This window comes from Heteronotia binoei, chromosome 10, assembly GCF_032191835.1.
Source record: "Heteronotia binoei isolate CCM8104 ecotype False Entrance Well chromosome 10, APGP_CSIRO_Hbin_v1, whole genome shotgun sequence".
In the NCBI taxonomy this organism is placed as follows: Eukaryota; Metazoa; Chordata; class Lepidosauria; order Squamata; family Gekkonidae; genus Heteronotia; species Heteronotia binoei.
In genome coordinates, this window is record NC_083232.1 from 4,620,782 (window position 1) to 4,647,227 (window position 26,446).

At 49.3% G+C, this 26,446-nt stretch overlaps 1 protein-coding gene across 1 annotated transcript in view; it reads right to left on the reverse strand.

Moving 5' to 3' along the window:
• Positions 1–2,144: 2,144 nt before the first annotated feature.
• PTH1R (parathyroid hormone 1 receptor) overlaps positions 2,145–26,446 on the reverse strand; it is a 55,572-nt gene continuing 31,270 nt past the window's right edge. Inside the window, exons 7-11 of the mRNA XM_060248119.1 lie at positions 23,505–23,571; positions 17,669–17,763; positions 14,591–14,732; positions 5,253–5,294; positions 2,145–2,518 (exon numbers count right to left, since the gene is read on the reverse strand). Coding sequence (XP_060104102.1) covers positions 2,156–2,518; positions 5,253–5,294; positions 14,591–14,732; positions 17,669–17,763; positions 23,505–23,571 — 709 coding nt within the window. The 3' untranslated portion in view covers positions 2,145–2,155. The remainder of the gene's footprint in view (positions 2,519–5,252; positions 5,295–14,590; positions 14,733–17,668; positions 17,764–23,504; positions 23,572–26,446) is intronic.

Consider the following 26,446-nt stretch of genomic DNA (forward strand, 5'->3'; position numbering starts at 1 on the left):
TTCCTTCTCTCCAAAGAATCCTGGAAGCTGCAGAGGGCAAAGGGTCTCCAGTGGAGAATGCCCCACAAAGTCACCAAATGACTATTCCTAGGATTCTTTGTGTGTGTGTGTGTGTGTGTGTGTGTGTGGAAGCAATGAAAGTGTGGTATATGAAACTAATATAATTTGTAGGGCAGTTATTGTCCTCTTTTGGATGGCCCACGCTGATCTCAGCACATTTGCTGAGCGGTCAGGTTAGAACGGATAAAAGAAAGCACTTCTTCACTCAAAGACCAATTAACACATGGAATTCATTGCCACAGGAGGTGGCGGCGGCTACCAGATAGACGGCTTCAAGCGGGGATTGGAGAAACATATGGAGCAGAGGTCCATCAGTGGCTATTAGCCACAGGGTATTGATGGAACTCTCTGTCTGGGGCCGTGATGCTCTGTATCCTTGGTGCTTGGGAGGGGCAACAGTGTGACGACTACTAGTGTCCTGGCCCCACTGATGGACTTCCTGATGGCACCTGGTTTTTTTTTGGCCACTGTGCAAGAGAGTGTTGGACTGGATGGGCCAGTGGCCTGATCCAACATGGCCTCTCTTATGTTCTTATGTGACACAGAGTGTTGGACTGGATGGGCCATTGGCCCGATCCAACATGGCTTCTCTTATGTTCTTATGTGACGCAGAGTGCTGGACTGGATGGGCCATTGGCCCGATCCAACATGGCCTCTCTTATGTTCTTATGTGACACAGAGTTTTGGACTGGATGGGCCATTGGCCTGATCCAACATGGCCTCTCTTATGTGACACAGAGTGTTGGACTGGATGGGCCATTGGCCTGATCCAACATGGCCTCTCTTATGTTCTTATGTGACACAGAGTATTGGACTGGATGGGCCATTGGCCTGATCCAGCATGGCTTCTCTTATGTTCTTATGTGACACAGAGTGTTGGACTGGATGGGCCATTGGCCTGATCAAACATGGCCTCTCTTATGTGACACAGAGTGTTGGACTGGATGGGCCATTGGCCTGAGCAAACATGGCCTCTCTTATGTGACACAGAGTGTTGGACTGGATGGCCATTGGCCTGATCCAACAGGGCTTCTCTGATGTTCTTATGTTCGCATTAGATCTCAGAAGCTAAGCAGAGTCAGCCCTGGACACAACTTGGATGGAAGACCACCATGGAAGTCCAGGGTCACTCTGCAGAGGCAGTCAATGGCATACCACCTCTGCTGGACTCTTGCCATGAAAACCCTACCAGGTCCATATAAACCAGCTGTGATCGAATGGCACTTTCCAGCTCCCCTCCTCACCCCGCTATGCAGGCATACCCCGAGAAGGCGGAAGAACCATACGGTTGTGAAGTTCGGGCCAACCTCCTCAGCGATTTCTCCAGAATTGCACTCGCTTCTTTCTCACAGCACCGAGACTCCACTAGGATTAAGAATTCCCATTTGGTAGTTGTTAAGAGCGGGTTACCACAAAAAGCACATGCTGTTTAGACGGAAGAAAGTTTTCAGATTCCTCTAGGGACATGCAGCCGCGTCTTGCGAGAACTGGATCGGAATCAAAGGAAGGAATGAAAATTCAGCCTCGCCACAGAAGCCTATACCAGTAAGCTACAACCAGCCACTGGGATCCAGTGGTCCCCGCCCCGTTCTGTGTGGATACACCATATGACAAAAATCAGTTTGTTTTCAATAACGGGAAGACCCCAGCCCACCAAGGCCCACGAGTGCCTAGCTGGGAGAGCTCGTACCACCTAACCCTTCCCTCACTTTGCACCAAGCCCTGACACCCAGCCAGTTCCCACTGCTGCGGAGTTGCGCTTAAACTCTACAGAGCCGTGGGTAAGTCCTTGTAAACTCAAAGTTGTCTCCTTCATTCATTTTCCAATGGTCTGACGAGCCCTGCTGGGTCTAGAGAGCCCTAGCCTTCATTAACATTGTGAGCGAGCAGGCCGCAAAGCAAGGAGTCTGCAATCAGACAGACGGATGGCCTACTTTCCCCATAGAACGTTTGACATCTTGTTCCAGAAAAATAAAACTGTCCAAAGTCCCTTGTTGGTTGATGGTGAACCGAATATCTTTCCGAATACTCAGGGCTTTCTGGAAACTCATCCGAATCGCTAACCGTTTCCGTTTTTTCGGGGGGGGGGGGAAATTTACATCACTGTCTCTTTTTCCTCCTCGACAAGCGCCGTCGGCCTGTCTCCGTTGAAGAGTCCCGAACCGTTAAGGTACTCCTCTTCTTTGTTATACTGTTCCGGCACGGAAGAAGGCATGGAGTTTTCGGAAATGGAGCCATTCTTGACGTATCCGGGCAAATTCCGGTGTCCGTTGAGGTTCCCCAGAAAGAGTCTTGTGTTGAGATGAAGGGCGATCCCCCCTCTCGTGGTGACGTTCGTGACGCTGGTGTGGGAAACCATGGGCCCGTAGCTGTAGGTGGTGCTGCCGCTGCGGGCTTTCCTTTTGAAGTCAAGCGCTAATGTCCATCTGCTCCAGGACTTCTTGATTTCTGCTTGAACCTGAGGAGGTTGAGAAACAAGATGGGGATTTATCAAGGGATGGTAGCAGCAGATGGCCCAAGATAGCCTAATATCATTGGGTCTTGGAAGCTTAGCAGGGTTGGCCCCAGTTAGTACTTGGATGGGAGACCACCAAGGAAGACCACCTTGGGAGACCACCAAGGAAGTCCAGGGCTGCTACACAGAGGCAGGCAATGACAAACCACCTCTGTTCATCTCTTGCCCTGACTTGCCTGGCTCAGGCTATCTGGATCTTATCAGATCTTGAGAACTAAGCAGACATAGTACTTGGATGGGAGACCACCAAGGAAGACCACCTTGGGAGACCACCAAAGAAGTCCAGGGCTGCTACGCAGAGGCAGGCAATGGCAAACCACCTCTGTTCACCTTTGCCTTCACCTGGATGGCCTGGGCTAGCCCTGTTTCATCAGACCTTGGAAGCTTAGTAGGGTTGGTCCCAGTTAGTACTTGGATGGGAGACCACCAAGAAAGCCCAAGGTTGCTCTGCAGAGCCAGGCAATGACAAACCACCTCTGTTCATCTCTTGCTCTGACTTGGCTGGCTCAGGCTAACTGGATCTTATCAGATCTTGAGAACTTGAGACTACCAAGGAAGTCCAGTGTTGCTAGGCAGAGGCAGGCAATGGCCAACCACCTCTGTTTGTCTCTTGCCTTGACCAGGATGGCCAAGACTAGCCCAGTCTCATCAGATCTCAGAAGCTTAGCAGGGTCGGCTGTGGTTAGTACTTGGATGGGAGACCAAGTCTGGGGTTGTTTCACAGAGACAGGTAATGGCCAACTACCTTTGTCTGTCTCTTGCCTTGGACACCCTATAGCAGGGGTGGCCAACGGTAGCTCTCCAGATGTGTTTTGCCCACAACTCCCATCAGCCCCAGCCATTGGCCATGCTGGCTGGGGCTGATGGGAGTTGTAGGCAAAAAAACCATCTGGAGAGCTACCGTTGGCCACTCCTGCCTTATAGGTTGATGTAAGTCAGCTATAACTTGACATCACTTCCCACCACTATTTGATTTGCCCTAACCTGGCTGACCCAGGCTAGCCCAATCTCATCAGATCTCAGAAGCTAAGCACCAAGGAAGTTCAGGGTTGCTGCGCAGAGGCAGGCAATGGCAAGCCACCTCTGTTCACCTCTTGCCCTAACTTGGCTGACTCAGGCTAACTGGATCTTATCAGATCTTGAGAACTAAGCAGACTTCGTACTTGGATGGGAGACCACCAAGGAAGTTCAGGGTTGCTACGCAGAGGCAGGCAATGGCAAGCCACCTCTGTTCACCTCTTGCCCTAACTTGGCTGACTCAGGCTAACTGGATCTTATCAGATCTTGAGAACTAAGCAGACTTCGTACTTGGATGGGAGACCACCAAGGAAGTTCAGGGTTGCTGCGCAGACGTAGGCAATGGAAAACCACCTCTGTTTGTCTCTCGCCTGGGAATGCCTCTGGGGTCGCCAGAAGTCATCTGAGACTTGGTAGCACTTTCCACCGCTAGCCGCAGATGGATGTTTGAACAGGCTCTTTTGGATTTATATCCTGCCCTCCACTCTGAGTCTCAGAGCAGCCTACAATCTCCTTTGCCTTCCTGCCCCACAACAGACAGGGTGGTCTCTCCTCCACTCACACCTGCTGGCATGGCCTTGGGTCAGCCAGAGCTCTGGCAAAAGTCATCCTGGAAAGCGCAGCTGCTGCTCTCAGCCCCACCCACCTCACAGGCTGTCTGTTGTGGGGCAGGAAGGCAAAGGAGTTTGTAGGCTGCTCTGAGACTCAGAGTGGAGGGCAGGATATAAATCCAAAAGAGCCAGTTTGGTGTAGTGGTTAAATGCGTGGACTCTTATCTGGGAGAACCGGGTTTGATTCCCCATTCCTCCACTTGCATCTGCTAGCATGGCCTTGGGTCAGCCAGAGCTCTGGCAGAGGTTGTCCTTGAAAGCGCAGCTGCTGCCCTCAGCCCCACCCACCTCACAGGCTGTCTGTTGTGGGGCAGGAAGGCAAAGGAGATTGTAGGCTGCTCCGAGACTCAGAGTGGAGGGCAGGATATAAATCCAAAAGAGCCTGTTTGATGTAGTGGTTAAATACGTGGACTCTTATCTGGGAGAACCTCCCCCCCCCCAATGACTGACTGGAATCCTCTCTTTCCTGTGCTAATGTGGGGTGCACTGTGTCAAGCATCGATATTTCGAAATAATCAAGTTTTTGTTCTTTAGTCAAAGACTTGTTTTATTGAAACTCCATGACTTGCTCCAAGGACAGGTTCCTTGGAAGTAATGGCTGACATAATATTGAATAGCGTCTTATAGACTACTTCAAAAGGCAGGGTTACAGATAACTTCAAAAGAAGTACGTAAGGATGCAAATTGCGTTGAAGGTTCAAAGGCTACTCGCTAGTATCTCTTTTATGACTAAGGAACGTTAACATCTCTGTTTCTCACACATTCTCTGCTAGCTGATAAGACATGGCTGTGTGAATCTGGGGGAGAGGCACTTTACACCGTTAATACAAGGTTACACTAAACATCCTGGATTCAGAGGGATTTATTATGCATCCACAGGGGGGAAGGGGGGGGGAAGAGAAGAAAGGTATGGATGAAACCAATACTTAGAAATAGCATGCTTGACACATTGAGCGTTTAAAACAATACGACATAACCTCCGGACCCTTCCCTGGCTATGGTCGGAAGCAGTACCATCCTGAAGCAGAGAGCGATGCTAAGAGACTTACCTCCCCATTGCAAAAGCAATAGATGATGGACACAAAAAATCCCTAGGAACAAGAGAGAAAACGACACTACATTAGTGTTGATCCAGGGGTATTCATGTGCAATAAGGGGGAACGGGGTTGCCAGCTCCAGGTTGGGAAATTCCTGGAGATTTTGGGGGTGGAGCTTGTGAAGGGCGGGGCTAGGGGAGGGAAGGAACTCCAGTGGGGTATAACGACCTTGAGTCCAACCTCCAAAGCAGCCACTTTCTCCAGGGGAATTGATCTCTGCTGCCTGGAGATCGGTTATAATTCTAAAGCAGTGGTGGCCAATGGTAGCTCTCCAGATGTTTTTTTGCCTACAACTCTCATCAGCCCCAGCCAGCATGGCCAATGGCTGGGGCTGATGGGAGTTGCAGGCAAAAAAACATCTGGGGAGCTACCATCGGCCACTCGTTCTAGGGGATTCCTCAGCCATCACCCGGAGGTTAGCGAAACTGTAGGATCTTAGCGTACAGTTGTGTGAATCAAAAAACCGCTAAGAGACACCATAAATTTTAAACAACAAAACAGTGTAATGTAAAGGTCAGTGGTGTCCTGACAGAGCTTGCACGTAGAACTTCAAATCGACAAGAGCACGTTGCAAGACGACATTAATGGAAGACAGTTCAAAAGCAGTCTTTCCAATCACCAAGGTGTGACAGTTTTCAAGTAAAGGAACTAAAGGAAGCCCTTCCAAAGACGTCTGTTCTAGCTATCAAGACGTTTCATCGGTCATTCTTCAGTCGGAGGCTTATTTATCACTGGAACCCAGTCTTTACCATACATTCACAGTATATCAACAAGGTTCAGAACGTGTCTGTAAGATTTCCATGTCAGTTTGGTGTAGTGGTTAAGTGTGTGGACTCTTATCTGGGAGAACCGGGTTTGATTGCCCACTCCTCCCCTTGCACCTGCTAGCCTGGCCTTGGGTCAGCCATACCCCTGGCAGAGGTTGTCCTTGAAAGCGCAGCTGCTGCTCTCAGCCCCACCCACCTCACAGGCTGTCTGTTGTGGGGCAGGAAGGCAAAGGAGATTGTAGACTGCTCTGAGGCTCAGAGTGGAGGGCAGGATATAAATCCAAAATAGCCAGCAATCTCCCAACCCAATGTGGGCAACTCTGTTTGGTGTAGTGGTTAAGTGTGTGGACTCTTATCTGGGAGAACCGGGTTTGATTCCCCACTCCTCCGCTTGCAGCTGCTGGAATGGCCTTGGGTCAGCCATAGCTTTTATAGAGAGCCAATTTGGTGTAGCGGCTAAATGCGTGGAATCTTATCTGGGAGAACCAGGTTTGATTCCCCACTCCTCCACTTGCACCTGCTAGCATGGCCTTGGGTCAGCCATAGCTCTGGCAGAGGTTGTCCTTGAAAGGGCAGCTGCTGTGAGAGCCCTCTCCAGCCCTACCCACCTCACAGGGTGTCTGTTGTGGGGGAGGAAGGAAAAGGAGATTGTGAGCCGCTCTGAGACTCTTCGGAGTGGAGGGCGGGATATAAATCCAATCTCTTCAACTACCTCACAGGGTGTCTGTTGTGGGGGAGGAAGGTAAAGGAGATTGTGAGCCGCTCTGAGACTCTTCGGAGTGGAGGGCGGGAGATAAATTCAATATCTTCTTCTTCCTGTGAATGTATGGTACAGATTGGGTTCCAGTGATAAATAAGCCTCCAAACTGAAGAAAGACGGATGAAGCATCTTGATATCTAGAACAGACGTCTTTGGAAGGGCTTCCTTTAGTTCCATGAACTAAATACTGGAAAATTGTCGCTTTTTGGTGATTGGAAAGACTGCTTTTGAACTGTCTTCCATTAACGTCTTCTTGCTACGTGCTCTTGTCTCTTTGAAGTTCTACGTGCAAGCTCTGTCAGGGCATCACTGATCTTTACATTACACTGTTTTGTTGTTTAAAAATTATGTTGTCTCTTAGCGGGTTTTTTTATTTACACATCACCTGGAGGTTGGCAACTGTAGTTGTCAGGCTCCGGAGAAATTGGCGTTGACCGTGCATTCTTTGCTCTTCCATTAAGGAGACCATATGCAAAGGAGGACCTCTTCAGAACTAGGGATTTATTTTAGGGTTTGGGGCGGGGGGGGGGGTCCACATCTGTCACACGGAGCCGGGAACAGGCTGTGCCCCCCCCCTTTGAATCCTGCCTTTCTCTCTGCAGGGTTCAACGTAACACCTGCAAATAATTAATAGGCAACGCAAGGCCTAAAACAGGAAACTTTCCAGTGTTTGCTATTAAATGCAGTTGAGCGCATCTATTAAAAGAACCCGGCAGTCATAACAGAAAAGACATTTTTTTTTCCCAGTACAGAAAGTGAAATTGGACGCGGAGAGTCACCGCCGTTGCCAAGGGAATTGAGACGATGCACACCTCCACTGAACACAATGCAAAGCCCAAGGACCACAGCTGTATGAAGATGTGCACAGAGCATTGATCTGATAGCCATGGAAACCATGGCAATGACTTCTCCTCTTCCTTTAATGTTGTATCGGGTGGTCAAACTGTAGCTCGGGAGCTACTTGTAGCCCTTTCAAACATATCGTGTAGCTCTCAAAGCCCCCGCCCACCCCATCGACTCGGAGAAGGCATTTGTCTCTTTATTTATTTATTTATTCTATAACTTATATCCCGCCCTTCCCACAAAGTGGCTCAGGGCGGCTCACAGCAAACCACAAAACAATAAACAAGGTACAAAGTTAATACATTTAAAAGTCAAAACATTTAAAAAACCTAAAAACCTTAAAATCTTAACATTAAAACTATCCAGTATATTTCACTAAAATCTGATAAGCTACATTTATCTAGTCGGCATAGGCTAACCGGAAGAGGGTTGTCTTATAGGCCCTGCGGAACTGAGTAAGATCCCGCAGGGCCCTCACCTCTTCCGGCAGCTGGTTCCACCATGTGGGGGCCATTGTAGAAAAGGCCCTGTCTCTGGTTGTCTTGAGACGGACTTCCTTGGGCCCGGGGATGGTGAGAAGGTCCATCACTTTAAATCACTTCCCCAGGCCAAGCCAGCAGACAGATTAAAGAATGCATTTAAAGTTGCTTTCTCTCCCCCTCTGCCTCCCTCCACCCTCCCCATCTATCCTTCCTTCCTTCCTTCCTTCCTTCCTTCCTTCCTTCCTTCCTTCCTTCCTTCCTTCCTTCCTTCCTTCCTTCCTTCCCCCCTCCCTCCCAGCTCTTCACGTCTTGCAGCTCTCAACCATCTGATGTTTATTCTATGTGGCTCTTAAAGGTAAAAAAAGGTAAAGGTAGTCCCCTGTGCAAGCACCAGTGGTTTTTGACTCTGGGGTGATGTTGCTTTCACAACGTTTTCACAGCAGACTTTTTATGGGGTGGTTTGCCATTGCTTTCCCCAGTCCTCTACACTCCCCCCCCCCCAAGCAAGCTGAGTACTCATTTGACCGACCTTGGAAGGATGGAAGGCTGAGTCAACCTGGAGCCAGCTACCTGAATCAGCTTCCGCTGGGATCGAACTCAGATTGTGAGCAGAGGGCTCCGACTGTAGTACTGCAGCTTTACCACTCTGCGCCACGGGGCTCTTACAGTTAAGTAAATTTGACCACCCCAGTGTTATATCTGTACCTTTTCAGAAGGGGTGTGTACCAATGATGAATGTTGGGGAGGGCAGTTTGCTGGGGCATGGTGGAGAAACCATTGCCAAAATGGAGATTCTTCCCATTCCAGTTAGCACTACTCTATACCTGGACTGGATTACTGCAATGCACTGTAATTGGGCCTACCCTTGAAGAGTGTTTGGAAGCTGCAACTAGTGCAGAATGCTGCATCTCGAATACTGTCTGAGGCCAGCTATCAGGAGCATATGTCCCCAGTGCCACAGAAATTACACTGACTAACGATCCGCTTCCAAACCCAATTCAAGGTATTGGTTTTTTCCTTCAAAGCTCTAGAGCATGGGTGTCAAACATGCAGTTCAGGGGCCGAATCAGGCCCTCGGAGGGCTCCTATCAGGCCGCCGAGCAACTAGCTATCATCTGCTTCCTTCTTCCTATATCTCGCTTCCTTCTGCATAACAGCTTGCTTTGCAAGGCTCACTCAATTGCACAGGAGCTACAGAGCAAAACCTCTATTTTCTCCATTGGCTGAGGCTCCTCCTTTGGGGAGGAAGGGGGGGGGATGGAGAGCTTGCTTTGCCAGGCTCTCTCAGTTGCACAACAGAGCTACTGAGCCAAGCCTCTCTTCCTTCTATTGGCTGAGGCTCCTCCCTTCCAATCCCCTGGGGAAGGAAGGAAAGAGCCAGAGCTTCCTTTGCCCAGTTCCCTGGATCCCGTAGGAGAAATACAAAGAAAGCATTTTTAAGACCAATTGAGTGCTAACGTTTAAACCATGTTTTAGGCTTTTTAAAAACATATATTTGTGTTTGTCCGTGTTCTTTATCAAATTCATATCTCTGCCACCTAATCTTAAATAGGTAGACACGTGGCCCAGCTCAGCATTGCTCGGCCCAACCCGACACGGTGGACGATATTGCCGCAGAAGCGGTGCCATGGTCGGATCACCCTGCCCTCAAGGCCCGTGTGAAGGGCACCGCCCCAACCCTGTATGGGCGGAGAGCCTCTTTTGGCTCGCCCACGGAGTCTGATGGACCCTGAGCGGTTCCAAACGGCCCTGCGGGATCCTTGGTCCCCTGGCGATTCCCTTGATGACCTGCTTGAGGCTTGGCGTGGCCGACTATCCAGGGCCATAAATTTATTTCATTCATTCATTTATATCCCGCCCTACCCCACCGAAGCAGGGCGGCTTACAAAATAAAACTCTAACAATAAATGGGAGGGACAGTGGCTCAGTGGCAGAGCATCTGCTTGGGAAGCAGAAGGTCCCAGGTTCAATCCCCGGCATCTCCACTAAAAAAGGGTCCAGGCAAATAGGCATGAAAAACCTCAGCTGGAGAGCCTGGAGAGCTGCTGCCAGTCTGAGTAGACAATACTGACTTTGATGGACTGAGGGTCTTATTCAGTATAAGGCAGCTTCATATGTTCATATATATGTTCAAATCAGCTTAAAATACATTAATAATTAATACAATAAAATACATAAAAACATTTATCAATATACCATGCTACATCTTCCCTAAAAGTCGGTTCTTCAAGTATTCCAATGTTCAGATGTTCATGAATTTGGATATTCAGATATCGGTCAGTTGTATGCCAGTCAGAAGAGGGTTGTCTTACAGGCCCTGCGGAATTGTCCGAGATTCCGCAGGGCCCTCACCTCCTCCGGGAGCTGGTTCCACCAACAGGGGGCTGCAATCGAAAAGGCCCTGTCCCTAGTTGTTTTCAGACGGGCCTCCTCAATGAGATCGTACCCTGACGTCCTCTGCATCCTCGCGTCAAGCTGGCTCCGTGGTACACCTCGGAGCTACGACAGCTGAAACAAGGGCTCAGACGGCTAGAGAGGCAGTGGTGGCCTACTCGCGACGAAGTGACGAGAATATCCTACAGAACATTTATGAGGTCTTATGAGATGGCAGTCAAAGCCGCAAAGAAGGACTACTTTGCGGCTAGGATTGCGTCTGCAAATTCGCGCCCGGCACAATTATTTAGTATAATTAGGAACCTAACACTGCCTCAAGGCAGACTAAATGTGGGAGAATTAGAGATAGGCTGTGAGGCTTTAGCGACATTTTTTTGCAGATAAAATCTCGTCGCTCCGCCAGGACTTTCCCACCACATTGGATACAGTACAAGATCTCGAGACTCCACGCCCGTCTTCTGGTTCAGTTCTGGATCACTTTGACACACTTAGCCTGGGGGAAGTTGACGGAATCCTCTCTACTGTACGTCCAACAACTTGTGATCTGGACCCATGCCCCTCTTGGCGGATTAAATCTTGCCAGAGGGAGCTTACATGTCCTTTACGGGACATTCTAAATAGATCCCTCTCAGAGGGGAGATTTCCAACACCTCTGAAAGAGGCTGTGGTCTGCCCTCTCTTGAAAAAGAGTACAGCAGACCCGGCCGAATTGGCAAACTACCGACCGGTCTCAAATTTACCATTTTTAGGTAAAATTATCGAGAGGGCAGTAGCGCTACAGTTGCAAGGTTTTCTGGATGACGCTTTCATCTTAGATCCTTATCAGTCTGGCTTCCGCCCAGGCCATGGGACGGAGACAGTGCTAGTCGCCTTGGTGGATGATCTCCAGCGGCATCTGGACCGAGGCGGCGTGGCAATGCTGATGTTAGACCTGTCGGCCGCGATCATGGGTTACTGACCTGTCGGCTCGCCAACGCAGGGATCAGGGGGTTGGCCTTACAGTGGCTTTCCTTCTTCCTTGATAGACGGGGATAAAGGGTGGCAATTGGGGGAGAGCTGTCCCAGAGGCACTCGCTAGATTGTGGGGTGCTGCAGGGAGAAGTTCTCTCTCCAATGTTATTTAACATCTACATGCGCCCCCTTGCCCAGATTGCCTGGAGGTATGGGCTGGGGTGTCATCAATATGTGGATGACCCAGCTCTATCTACTAATGGACGGCCAGCCTGACTGCGTCCCAAAAAACCTGGAGCTGGCGCTGCAAGCCGTGGCAGGTTGGCTCAGGCTGAGTGGGTTGAAGCTGAATCCAACGAAGATGGAGGTCCTTTGCTTGGGTTGTGGCGCTCTGGGAGGAGAAATTCCTCTCCCAGTTTTTGATGGTGTGTCACTGAAAGCAGCACACCGGGTCAAGAGCTTGGGGGTCCTACTTGAGCCTTCATTAATGGAGGCCCAGATAGCGGCCACTGCCAAGTCTGCGTTTTTCATCTTAGACGGGCGAGGCAGTTGGCCCCCTTCCTCGAGCGCCAGGACCTAGCAAAAGTGATCCATGCAACGGTCACCTCAAGACTGGATTACTGTAATGCCCTCTACATGGGGCTGCCTTTGTGCCGAACCCGGAAGCTACAGCTGGTGCAGAACGCAGCGGCTAGGCTGTTGTTAGGGCTCCCGAAAAGGGAGCACATACAGCTGGGGCTGTGCAAGTTGCACTGGCTGCTGGTTGCATACCGGGTTCGGTACAAAGTGCTGGTTATCACCTTTAAAGCCCTATATGGTCGAGGGCCTGCCTACCTGAGGGACCGTCTCTCCGTATATGAACCACAAAGGGCACTGAGGTCAGTGGGAAAGAACCAGCTGAACATCCCTGGGCTGAGGGAGGCCAAATTGAAGAACACAAGGGAACGGGCCTTCTCTATCGCAGCTCCACACCTGTGGAATCAACTTCCGGACGAAGTGCGGGCCCTGCGGAGTCTTGAGCAATTCCACAGGGCCTGCAAGACTACTCTTTTTAAGAGGGCCTTCGCTGAATGCTGAGTTAACGATAGATTCGCTGCTGTTGTATTCCGCCATCAATTTATTAAAAACCTGAAATTTAGCACCGTAAATGTTAATTTTAATTGGAATGTTGATTTAAACGATGGCTTTATAATGTAGCATTTATCGAATTATATGATTTTATTGTATTATATCGAATTAATATGTTGTGAGCCGCCCCGAGCCTGCTTTGGCGGGGAGGGCGGGATATAAATAAAAAGTATTATTATTACTATTATGGTCTGGCTCAACAAGGTTTCATTTATGTCAGATCCGGCCCTCATAAAAATTGAGTTTGACATCCCTGCTCCAGAGAGCTCGGGACTGGAGGATCCGAAGGACAGTCTTCTCTCATCTGTTCTGGCCCAGGAATTAAGATCATGGGGAGAGGCCCTCTTGACTAAGCCACCAATGAAAAAGACACATCTGGTATGTACACGAGACGGGGTCTTTTCAGTGGCAGCCCCACGATTGTGGAACAATCACCCCTGAGAGCAGAAAAAAAGTGATGGGGCTCCGAAGGTGGGAGGAAGGTGACTAAAATCAAGCTTTCCTTCAAATAAATCAGTGAGAGCTCGTTACAAAAAGCAAAGAATGTCGTAATGCATAGCACCACACTATTTATATTTTAATGATTTCATTATTGCTTTGTTTGAGTGATCTTAGCATCGTAACAGTTTGGGTTGACTGTTAGCTGCCCTGCGTCCGCTTGCAGAGAGGGTGGGATATAAATCTAAAACAAATAAATAAAAATAAAAGGCACAGAAACAAGGGAGCGGGGTCAAGGCTTTGGTAGCAAGGAAGACCGTCTCTTCATTAAAAGGAAGTTCTTCTTCACCCAAAAGGGTGATTACTGCATGGAATTCACTGCCACAAGAGGTGGTGGCGGCTGCAAGCATAGCCAGCTTCAAGAGGGGATTGGATAAATACATGGAGCAGAGGTCCATGAGTGGCTATTAGCCACAGGGTATAGATGGAACTCTCTGTCTGGGGTAGTGATGTTCTGTATTCTTGGTGCTTGAGGGGTGGGGGTGGGACAATAGTGGAAGGACTTCTAGTGTCCTGGCCCCACTGGTGGACCTCTTGATGACACTTGGGTTTTATGGCCACTGTGTGACAAAGAGTGTTGAACTGGATGGGCCATTGGCCTGATCCAACACGGCTTCTCTTATGGTCTTATATGGAGTAGAAGTCTATCAGTGGCTATTAGCCACAGCATATTGTTGGAGCTCTCTGTCTGGGGCAGTGATGTTCTGTATTCTTGGTGCTTGGGGGGGGGGGGTGGACAGTGGCCTTCTAGTGTCCTGGCCACACTGTTGGACCTCCTGATGGTACCTGGGTCTTTTGGCCACTGTGTGATCCAGAGTGTTGGACTGGATGGGCCACTGGCAAGATCCAACATGGCTTCTCTTATGCTCTTATGTGACGCAGAGTGTTGGACTGGATGGGCCATTTTCCTGATCCAACAGGGCTTCTCTTATGTGACACAGAGTGTTGGACTGGATGGGCCATTGGCCTGATCCAACATGGCGTCTCTTGTGTTCTTATGTGACACAGAGTGTTGGACTGGATGGGCCACTGGCCTGATCCAATGTGGCGTCTCTTGTGTTCTTATGTGACACAGAATGTTGGACTGGATGGGCCACTGGACTGATCCAACATGGCTTCTCTTATGTCCTTATGTGACACAGAATGTTGGACTGGATGGGCCATTGGCCTGATCCAACATGGCTTCTCTTGTGTTCTTATGTGACACAGAGTGTTGGACTGGATGGGCCATTGGCCTGATCCAACATGACTTCTCTTGTGTTCTTATGTGACACAGAGTGTTGGACTGGATGGGCCATTGGCCTGATCCAACATGGCTTCTCTTATGTTCTTATGTGACACAGAGTGTTGGACTGGATAGGCCATTGGCCTGATCCAACAGGGCTTCTCTTATGTACTTATGTTGGTTCTCTGGTTTTGAACCAGGGCAACGATCCTCCCAACAGAGGTACAGAGGGGTTCCCGTACCTGGAAAGAATTGAAGAGTATTTCATAGTGCATCTGGATTTGCCAGAGGATCCCTGTCACTTCTGTGTATGGCACGGCCATGAAAACTATATAGTGAACTCCGAACAAAGGCATGAGGACCAGGGTGGATTTCAGGAGCTTCCTACGGGAGAGAGTAAAAAGGAAAGCAGAAAAAGTTAGGGGGTTCTGAATTCATCTCAACTCCTCAACAGCACGGCTTCTTCACAACAACCTTGTGAGGTAGGTTAGGCCAAGAGCGTAGCACCATCCTGGCTCCCTAATTTTGGAAAACATTATCTCATTTCTTTTTCACCAGCTTGGGAAGGGGGAAAAGGATAAATCCTGCTTCAATGCCTGGTTCCGAGCCTTTGGGGATTCATGTGAACTGTGCTAATGATGAATGGAAATAAATACCTCTGCTAGGGTTGCCAATTTAAGAAATATCTGGGGACTTTGGGGGTGAAGCCAGGGGGGGTAGAGCCAGTTGTGCCAAGTATAATTGAACTCCAAAGAGAGTTCTGGCCAGTGTCCCCTCTAAGCTGAGCGAGCGTGAGCTAGCTCACAGATTTTTAGCCTCCAGCTCACACATTTTTGTCTTAGCTCAGGAAGGATGACCCCAGAGCACACGAATTCACAAGACTCTGCAGCTTAGAGGGAACACTGGATGGGACCAGTGTCCCCTCTAAGCTGAGCGAGCGTGAGCTAGCTCACAGATTTTTAGCCTCCAGCCCAGACATTTTTGTCTTAGCTCAGGAAGGATAACCTCAGAGCACAATAATTTATGCAGGAGCTCACAACTTTATTGGCAGCACCTCGTAACTTCAATACCAGTAGAATTTTTGCTCACAAGACTCTGCAGCTTAGTGGGAACATGGGTTCTGGCTATCACATTTAAGGGGACCGCATACCTTTTAAATTTCTTCCCTGTTGGAAATAACGAAAGATAGAGCTACCTTCTTTTTTTGGAATCACAGAACTGGACCCCCCCTTGTCCAATCTTTTTAAACCTCGGAGGGTGTTTTGAGGAGAGGCACTGGATGCTGTGTGGCAAATTTGGTGCCTCTACCTAAAAAACAGCCCCCCCTCAGAGCCCCAGATACCTGCAGGTCAATTCTCCATCATACTCTATGGGAATCGGTCTCCACAGGGAATAATGGAGTGCCCAGCAGACATTTCCCCACCCCACCCCGCTTTCTGATGACCCTCAGGCAGGAGGAGGGCCTCAAAACCAGGGGATCCCCTGTCCCCAACTGGGGATTGACAACGGTCTAACCTCTGCCCAGGACAAAGTATGTGGGAGCCCCCCCCCCCTCCCCGAGTTTGCCACTCTGAGCTCTTGAGGGGATGAAAGAGATGCCTCCGAACACCACAGGCTCGCCGAAAGGGAATGGAGCTGAGCACATGGGAACATCTGGTTCTACTAAGAAAATGGTGTTCCCTGAGGGTACAAGCGCTGACTGGAAATGAGGCTGACAGAGAGGAGGGGAAAGGGAGGGGAGGCCGTTCTCTGCCAAGGGTTCTGGTGGTACGACGGGGAGGCAATTACCGAGGGGGCACCCGCCAACCCGTGGGCCTTCCAGCTTTCCCTTCGCCGGCAAGGGCCGCTTCCTCGGGGTCGGGGCTCGGAAAAACCATCTCCCCAGGAACGGAGGGGGCCTCCAAGCCATAATTAATGACAAGAATCCGACGGCGTGAAATAAATCAATAGGTAAATGATAGGCCTGGATGAGGTCGGAAAACAAACCTTGGCATTCCCTGAGGCCAAGTCCTGCCTCATTCCCACTGCTTTAAATTAAACATTTTCCTTCCAAGGTTTTCAAGTCACTTCCCTCCATCTCTCCCCCCCCCCTTCTAAACAAACGAGGCCAATTTGACAAATGCAAACACCACTTGCCAACACGACCGCATCAGAGCAGCGAAGGCCGAGGTGTTGGGATTCCAAAAATGCCATGTCCCTAGTGGGTTTTTTTTCAAGCAACCCTAAAGGAAGGGATGGCCAGCGCTGGTGCATCACATCTTAGTGCTTGGGATCTCACCCTCAACAGAAATGGCTTTGGGGGTTTTTTGGAAGAACTTCAAACTGCTTCGTTTTAATGGTTGTAGTACAGCGGGGGGAGGGGGGTGGTTTTGCAGAAAAAGAGATGCCGGAGCTCATTAGCACAACTTGCATATGCCACACGCCCCTGACATCGCTGGAAGGCGTACTAAATTAGATCGGCTCAGCATCGACCTTAAGATACTTCTTTAAGTATAATGGTCCTCATAAAACCCTGACTCCCGTCACAGTTTGAAAATTACTTTCTCAATGAGACTTTTTTGCTTGGATTACAATTAGAAAAATTTCCAAAGGAAGATAGGACTTTAATTTGGTACTTGCTCTCAGCTGCTAGGACATTGCATGCGCAGCTGGGGAAACAAGGAAAAATACCAGAGAAATGGGATGGGATTGTGCAAGTTTTATCGTGGAGTGAGATGGACCAATTAACTAAAACTTTAAGAGACTATGACTTAGATATATTCAAAAAGGAGTGGAAAGAAATTTAAAGGATATATGGAGAAAGAGTGGAACGTAAAAAGATATTGGACAATTTTTTTTAGTTTTAATGAGAAAATAAAAATATTGAACTTTGGTAGATTAGTGGTACCTTTATAACTGAACTTAAATTAATAACTTCGGGGAAGTCAAATATTGGAGGGAGGGGGGGTGGAAATATCATATGGGTTAGTATAGAAAAAGACAATTAAATATTGTAACCATATGTTATTAATAAATTGTTAAAACACTTAAATTACTTTCTCCTGGGTGGCTGCAGTGGCCAATCACGGTTGGAATCTTCGCCATCATTGCTTACTATACTCTTGGGGCTTCTTCTCGCCCCACCACACCCCCAAAGATAGGTTGCAGATGCTGAACAAATACTGTGAGGCAGAGGACTAGATGCTGCCGGTGTTTGGTATGGAACGTCTGCACTTTGTGGAAAAACCGACAGCCCCTTTTCCTCGTTCAGAACCTTCATACCCCCCCCTTCTCCTAGCACCACCCCCTTGGGGAATGGAGAAGAGGCCCGGCTGTCTTACCTGTATTGTTGTCTCGTATCACATCTCCCGGCGTTTGTTTCCCGGAGTTTTGTGGCTAGGACTCTGATAATATTGATAAAAAGAATAAAGTTTGCCTGGAAGAGAGGTGGAAAGGGGGTTAGGGAAAGAGATGTCTTTATGTCCCTCTTTGACAACTCAGCACCAACGCTACTAAGGAAACCACTTGATTTTCACCACCCCCTACCACAGGTGCAAATCCCGCTTTGGTATTCTACAATCAGAGGTCTCACATTACGGCCAAAGGGCTGAATCAGGCCCCCGGAGGGCTCCTATCAGGCCCCTGAGCAACTGGCTGTCATCTGCTTCCTCCTCCCTTTCTTTTGCTTCCTTCTGCATCACAGCTTGCTTTGCAAGGCTTGCTCAATCGCACAGGAGCTACAGAGCAAAACCTCTATTTTTCTCCATTGGCTGAGGCTCCTCCCTTGGGGAGGAAGGGAGGAGGCAGAGCTCGCTTTGCCAGGCTCTCTCAATCACACAGCAGAGCTATTGAGCCAAGCCTCTTTTCCTTCTATTGGCTGAGGCTCTTCCCTCTCCGGTCCCCTGGGGAAGGAAGGAAAGAGCCCCAGAGCTTCCTTTGCCCGATTTTCTGGATCCCATGGGAGAAATACAAGGAAAGCACCCGCGAGACCAATAAGTGGTCAAGTTTTAAGCCTGTTTTAAGTTATCTTTAGTTGCGTTTGTCTGTGTCCTTTGTGAAAATTTGTATCTCTGCTACCTAATCTTAAATAGGTACACGCATGGCCCGCCCGGCGAGGTCTCATTTATGTCAGATGTGGCCCTCATAACAAAATGAGTTTGACACCCCTGCCCTAAATTCTTCAATGGCCACATCTTACATCAGTTTGCAGTCTTGCACAGTTGATTCCAAACATCACCCCAGTGTTCTCTCCGAGAAATTTCGATCCCAATTTTCCCAGTTAAAATGCAAAAGAACCCCTCTCCCCCCCCCCCCTTTTGCCTCCGTAGCACCAGCTAGGGTTGCCAAGTCCAATTCAAGAAATATCTGGGGACTTTGGGGGTGGAGCCAGGAGACTTTGGGGGTGCAGCCAGGAGACATTAGGGGTGGAGCCTAGATCAAGGCTGTGACAAGCATCATTGAACTCCAAAGGGAGTTCAATTCCTTCCTTCCATAGGAAATAATGAAGGATAGGGGCACCTTCTTTTGGGGCTCATAGAATTGGACCCCCTGGTCCAAACTTTTTGAAACTTGGGGGGTATTTTAGGGAGAGGCACTAGATGCTATACTGAAAATTTGGTGCCTCTACCCCCAAAAACAGCCCCCCCCAGAGCCCCAGATACCAGCGGATCAATTCTCCATGATTTTCTATGGGAATAAATCTCCATAGGGAATAATAGAGTTCCCAGCAGACATTTCTCTCCCCCCCCCCCCCCGCTTTCTGCCCCCACCTGGGGATTGGCAACCCTAGCACCAGCCAAATCCCGGAACACACCAGAAGGCAAATTCAAAGCCACCAGCCTGTCGGGAGAGTTTTGGTGCATCTCAGCCAGAGCAAAATCAACAAGGAACGATTGAAAAAGACAAACAGGCTGGTTGGGGAATTAAGCGAGTGGCGTGCAATTCCGAACCGGCCCCCGAGACTAAACAGGGAACGCGCCTCGATGCTGTTGGCCCGTAAGCAGTTCCAGGAGGACAAACTTCCTTGCCAGCCACCGCATGGGAATTTTCTCTGCCGAACAGCAGGATCTCCATCCAAGTCATTGTCTTGCTGTTAATTGGAGTGTAAATCTCAAGGCCCGTTGGCAGTTCAATTGCGCTGACCCTGCCATGCTTTCCAATCGTAATTTCTCTCTCTCTCTCTCATTTCCAATTGTCATTGTGTGGTCTTTACTTCTTGATCTTTTTTTTTTTTAAACATATCCTGAGCTACCAGCAAAAGAATTTACAGGACTCGGGACTCAACGTTACGAAAGACCGTCCACGTCTGGCTCTCCGAGACTAGCCAAAACGGGCACTGGGTTTTTTTTTTTTGTCTTTTGACTTAATGGACTGAAATTCTTTACGCCGCACCTCGTAACCACAAGGATCTCGAGGCGGTGGAGGGAACCGAGAGCATCCGAGGAAAGATCGCGGCCAATAAAAAGCAGTCCGCCCGATCACGACGGCAGCTTTTGAAACAGAATATTAAGATTTCAGGTTTTTACGGCTGGTAACATCATTAGGGGTTGTAGAACCTTTCGGGCTCAAGTGCCGTGTTCTACTGGAGAAAGTTTTCCTTCCAGACGTTTCATTCTCGGCTGCGGAGAACATCCTCAGTGGCGTTGCAGCCGGAGCAGTCGCTCTGACCTTCTTGGCTGCTGTGCATTGAGTGGGGCCAGGGCTGCTGGAGAGCTGCTATTTATAGGCTGGAGGGGGTGTGATGAAAGGGCAATGGGCACATCCACAAACCAATTGCCCTTTCATCACACCCCCTCCAGCCTAGAAATAGCAGCTCTCCAGCAGCCCTGGCCCCACTCAATGCACAGCAGCCAAGAAGGTCAGAGCGCCTGCTCCGGCTGCAACGCCACTGAGGATGTTCTCCGCAGCCGAGAACGAAACGTCTGGAAGGAAAACTTTCTCCAGTAGAACACGGCACTTGAGCCCGAAAGATTCTACAAACCCTAAGAATATTAAGAAGCAGCTGTTTGTTTAAGTGCTTTAATTTAGTGGCAGAAAGAAAAGAAAAATAACCCAGCAGGACCTAAACAACTGCCACTGTTTGACGGACAAATCTGCAAAGCTCGATAGGGTTGCCAACTCTAGCTTGAGAAGTTCTCAAAGGCATAATTTCTAAATCCTATGTCATATTGATTTCCCGGGATAGCGTTCAACGTTTACCATGTCAATCGAAATGGCAACGTGATTGCGGGATAGCTCTTGGCGATGATCAATGGGACCGGATCTGGTCAATTAACCTTTTCTGGTGCTTGTCGTGGATCACGCCTCATAGTAATTACCTAATAGTAATTTTTGTAATAACCTGCATAGTACGCATAGACGATATTTAGAAGGAGGAGGATTGCAGATTTATACCCCGCCCTTCTCTCTGAATCAGAGACTCAGAGCGGCTTACAATCTCCTATGTCTTCTCCCCCCACAACAGACACCCTGTGAGGTGGGTGGGGCTGAGAGGGCTCTCACAGCAGCTGCCCTTTCAAGGACAACCTCTGTGATAGCTATGGCTGACCCAAGGCCATGTTAGCAGGTACGAGTGGAGGAGTGGGGAATCAAACCTGGTTCTCCCAGATAAGAGTCCGCACACTTAACCACTATACCAAACTGGCTCTCTATTAGAGCTATGACTGACCCAAGACCATTCCAGCAACTGCAAGTGGAGGAGTGGGGAATCAAACCCGGTTCTCCCAGATAAGAGTCTGCACACTTAACCACTCCACTAAACTGGCTCTCCACCTGGCTCTCTTTTTTTCTACAAAAAAGCCTTGTATGAAACAATAGTGATACCAGGGGGCGTGGTATAATATACAAATAAGTTCCTGATGGGTTTTTTTCTATAGAAAAAACCTGGAAAGATCTATCCATTTTAGAGGCCCAGTTTTGGTCTGATATGCAAATAAGTCCCTGCTGGGCTTTTTCCATGAAAAAAGCCCCGACAGGCATTCACATCCAGATTTTTCTGTAAAAAAAGAAATCATTGAAGGGCTTGCCACTACCAGAGAGTTGTTTCAATTGTATGGCACTCAGCATAAAATCATAGAGTTGGAAGGGGCCCCCCAAGGGTCATCTAGCCCAACCCCCTAAGAACATAAGAGAAGCCCTGTTGGATCAGGCCAATGGCCCCTCCAGTCCAACACTCTGTATCTCATAAGAACATAAGAGAAGCCATGTTGGATCAGGCCAATGGCCCCTCCAGTCCAACACTCTGTGTCACATAAGAACATAAGAGAAGCCATGTTGGATCAGGCCAATGGCCCCTCCAGTCCAACACTCTGTATCTCATAAGAACATAAGAGAAGCCATGTTGGATCAGGCCAATGGCCCCTCCAGTCCAACACTCTGTATCTCATAAGAACATAAGAGAAGCCATGTTGGATCAGGCCAGTGGCCCCTCCAGTCCAACACTCTGTGTCACATAAGAACATAAGAGAAGCCATGTTGGATCAGGCCAATGGCCCATCCAGTCCAACACTCTGTGTCACATAAGAACATAAGAGAAGCCATGTTGGATCAGGCCAGTGGCCCATCCAGTCGAACACTCTGTGTCACACAGTGGCCAAATTTTTTTTTATATATATATATATACACACACTCTGGCTAATAGCCACTGATGGACCTCTGCTCCATATTTTTATCTAAACCCCTCTTGAAGGTGGCTATGCTTGTGGCCGCCACCACCTCCTGTGGCAGTGAATTCCACCTGTTAATCACCCTTTGGGTGAAGAAGGACTTCCTTTTATCCGTTCTAACCCGACTGCTCAGCAATTTCATCGAATGCCCACGAGTTCTTGTATTGTGAGAAAGGGAGAAAAGGACTTCTTTGTCTACTTTCTCCATCCCATGCATCCCTACACAATGCAGGAAACCCTACACGATGCAGGAAATACCACCGCCCTACCCACATGCTCAATGACCCCTGCTCCAGGCCCAGAAGATGGCAAAAATAAAAACTGCTCCAGGATCCCTGGCCAAACTGGCTTGGATAAAGATTGCTGCCTGACCTCATTTCACTGGGCGTGTCTGAAAGGGCTATGACAGGGGTGGTCAGACTGTGGCTCTTGAGGCCCCCACCACCAAAGAGGCACTTGTCTCTTTAAATCACTTCTCCAAGCCAAGCAGCCAGTAGCTTAGAGAATGCATTTAAAGTTAAAGTTGCTTTCTTTCCGCCTCTCCCTCTCCCATCTATTTGCAGCTCTCAAACATCTAACATTTAGGTCTTGTGGCTCTCAAACATCTGATGTTTATTCTATGTAAAAAGGTCAAGGTCAAGGTCGTCCCCTGTGCAAGCACCAGTCGTTTTCGATTCTGGAATGACATTGCTTTCACAACGTTTTCACAGCAGACTTTTGACGGGGTGGTTTGCCATTGCCTTCCCCAGTCCTCTACGCTTTCCCCCCAGCAAGCTGGGGACTCCTTTGACTGACCTCGGAAGGATGGAAGGCTGAGTCAACCTGGAGCCAGCTACCTGAACCCAGCTTCCGCCAGGATCGAACTCAGGTCATGAGCAGAGGGCTCCGAATGCAGTACTGCAGCTTTACCACTCTGCGCCACGGCCCTCTTTATTCTACGTGGCTCTTATGTTAAGCAAGTTTGGCCACCCCGGGGCTTTGAGCACTGAGCACTGATGCAGCCCTCCCTCCCCTCCCTCTCATGGTCTGCCCAAGTTCACAGAATCAGCCTTGCTGTCAGATGGCCATCTAGCTCCTGTTTCAAAGCCTCCAAGGAAGGAGAGCCCACCACCTCCTGAGGAAGCCTGTCCCACTGAGGAACCGCTCTAATGGTCAGGAAGTTCTTCCTAATCCTAGAATCAAAGAGTTGGAAGGGACCTCCAGGGTCATCTAGTCCAACCCCCTGCACAATGTAGGAAACTCACAAACACCTCCCCCTAAATTCACAGAATCTTCATTGCTGTCAGATGGCCATCTAGCATCCAAGGAAGGAGAGCCCACCACCTCCCGAGGAAGCCTGTTCCATTCCTGTTGCACATACATTTTGGTGTTTGGGGAGGATCCGGATATCTTCCCACACACTTATATGCCCCTCAGTTTGTCTTTAATTTTTCTGAGAGTGAAAGTTCTCATCTCCCTCCTTGTTCTACCCCAGCCTCCCTCCCCCCCCCGCCAATTCAAATCTTCTACTCACCATCACAGTTATTAGGATTGGCACTTGAACGAACCACTTGAAATAGCCGGCACTTAAATCCCAGCATCTGCAGAGAGAGCATCCATAAAGTAAAATTATTTTCTGTTTTATAGTTAGATCTCTGATTTAGATAGATCCAAGTGGGCAGGCGTGTTGGTCTGAAGCAGCTGCACAAAGCAATGGGTTAAGTGCATCTTTAAGATGGGGAAAATGTCTGAGAAAGTAATGCCTTCTTTTTGGAGCTGGCTACCTGAACCCAGCTTCCGCCAGGATCGAACTCAGGTCATAAGCAGAGCTTGGGACTGCAGTACTGCAGCTTTACCACTCTGCGCCACGGGGCTCTTCGCACCTAGCATGGAAAGGAAAAGAAAGGTCCCCTGTGCAAGCACCAGTCGTTTCCGACTCTGGGGTGACGTTGCTTTCACAATGTTTTCACGGCAGACTTTTTTACGGGGTGGTTTGCCATTGCCTTCCCCAGTCATCTACGCTTTCCCCTCAGCAACTGGATACTCCTTTTCCTGACCTCAGAAGGATGGAAGGCTGAGTCAACCTGGAGCCGGCTACCTGAACCCAGCTTCCGCCAGGATCGAACTCAGGTCATGAGCAGAGCTTGGGACTGCAGGACTGCAGCTTTACCACTCTGCGCATTGGATTTTTAACCTGCTCCCATTGGATTTTTAACCTGCCCTTTCTTCCAGGAGCTGAGGGAGGCACCTGTGGTTCTCCTCGACATCATCTTCTGCTCACAACAACCCTACGAGGTGGGATCATCTGGCCCAGGATCAGGGTTGCCAGGTCCAACTCAGGAGATATCTGGGGACTTTGGGGGTGGAGCCAGGAGAAAGGTTGTGACAAGCACAGCTGAACTCCAAAGGGAGTGCTGGCTATCACAATTAAAGGGATCATGCTCCTTTATTGGGAATATGGGGGCACTTTTTTGGGGGGGGCTTATAGAATTGGACCCCCTGCTCCAATCTTTTTGAAACTTTGAGAGGCAACAGATGCTAAGCTGAAAATTTGGTGCCTCTACCTCAAAAAACAGCCTCCTCTGGAGCACCAGATACCCTGAATCAATCTTCCATTATACCAGCGGGGCAGAGTGTGAAAGCTGCAGTAATGCAGTCCTAAGCCCTGCTCACGACCTGAGTTTGATCCCCAGCGGAAGCTGGGTTTTCAGGTAGCCAGCTCCAGGTCGACTCAGCCTTCCATCCTTCCGCGGTCGGTCAAATGAGTCCCCAGCTTGCTGGGAGGATAGCAAAGATGACTGGGGAAGGCAATGGCAAACCACCCCGTAAAAAGTCTGCCGTGAAAACACCGTGAAAGCGACGTCACCCCAGAGTTGGAAACGACTGGTGCTTACACAGAAGACTACCTTTACCTTAAGAGCCCTGTGGCGCAGAGTGATAAAGCTGCAGTACTGCAGTCGGAGCCCTCTGCTCACGACCTGAGTTCGATCCCGGCAGAAGCTGCGTTCAAGTAGCCGGCTCCAGGTTGACTCAGCCTTCCATCCTTCCAAGGTCAGTCAAATGAGTACCCAGCTTGCTGGGGGGAAAGCGTAGATGACTGGGGAAGGCAATGGCAAACCACCCCGTAAAAAGTCTGCCGTGAAAACGATGTGAAAGCAACGTCACCCCAGAGTCGGAAACGACTGGTGCTTGCACAGGGGCCCTTTCCTTTTCCTCCACAGGATATAATGGAGTGCCCAGAGGACTTCCAACCTTCTTCCTGCTTTCTGATAACCCTGAAGAGGGGATAGGGCCTCCAAACCAGGGGATCCCCTGCCCCCACCTGGGGATTGGCAACCCTCCCCCAGATCACCCAATGGCCGGGTAAGGACTGAAATTTGGGACCCCCCCCAGTCTGATTCCATAAGCACTTTCCCCCACGCCCGGCTGGCAGGTATAGTTCTCCTGTCCTCCATTTTATCCTCACCACAACCTGGTAATGCAGGCCAGGATTCTGTTCCAAATTATTAATTATAGCAGGTCTTAAAATCACAGTATACAAAGGACATACTTTTAAATAGCATCATTGCAAAAGGCCAGGATTATAAGCAACAGTGATTCATGCGACGGTCACCTCGAGACTGGATTACTGTAATGCCCTCTACATGGGGCTGCCTCTGTGCCGAACCCGGAAGCTGCAGCTGGTGCAGAACGCGGCTGCTAGACTGCTGTTGGGGCTCCCAAAGTGGGAGCACATCCAGCCGGGGCTGCGTGAACTGCACTGGCTGCCAGTTATATACCAGATTCATTACAAAGTGCTGGTTATCACCTTTAAAGCCCTATATGGCCGAGGACCTGCCTACCTGAGGGACCGTCTTTCCCCATATGAACCCCAGAGAGCGCTGGGGTCAGCTGGGAAAAACTTGCTGACTATCCCCGGGCCGAGAGAGGTAAAGCTTCAGAGCACCCGTGATCGGGCTTTCTCTGTTATGGCTCCACGCCTATGGAACCAGTTCTGGAGGAAATGCGGGCCCTGCGGGAATTTGAACAGTTCCGCAGGGCCTACAAAACCACCCTTTTTCGATTGGCCTTCACCAACTAAGGGGAAACTGCTAATGAAATTGTATAATAGCACCAGTATATTAATTTTATTGATTTTAGAGTTTAGTGGAATTTTAATTAATGCGTTAGTTGAACATATATGAACATATGAAGCTGCCTTATACTCAATCAGACCCTTGGTCCATCAAAGTCAGTCTTGTCTTCTCAGACTGGCAGCGGCTCTCCAGGGTCTCAAGCGGAGGTTTTTCACACCTATTTGCCTGGACCCTTTTTAGTTGGAGATGCCGGGGATTGAACCTGGGACCTTCTGCTTCCCAAGCAGATGCTCTGCCACTGAGCCACAGCCCCATTCATGGCTCTCCAGGGTCTCAAGCGGAGGTTTTTCACGCCTACTTGCCTGGACCCTTTTTAGTTGGAGATGCCGGGGATTGAACC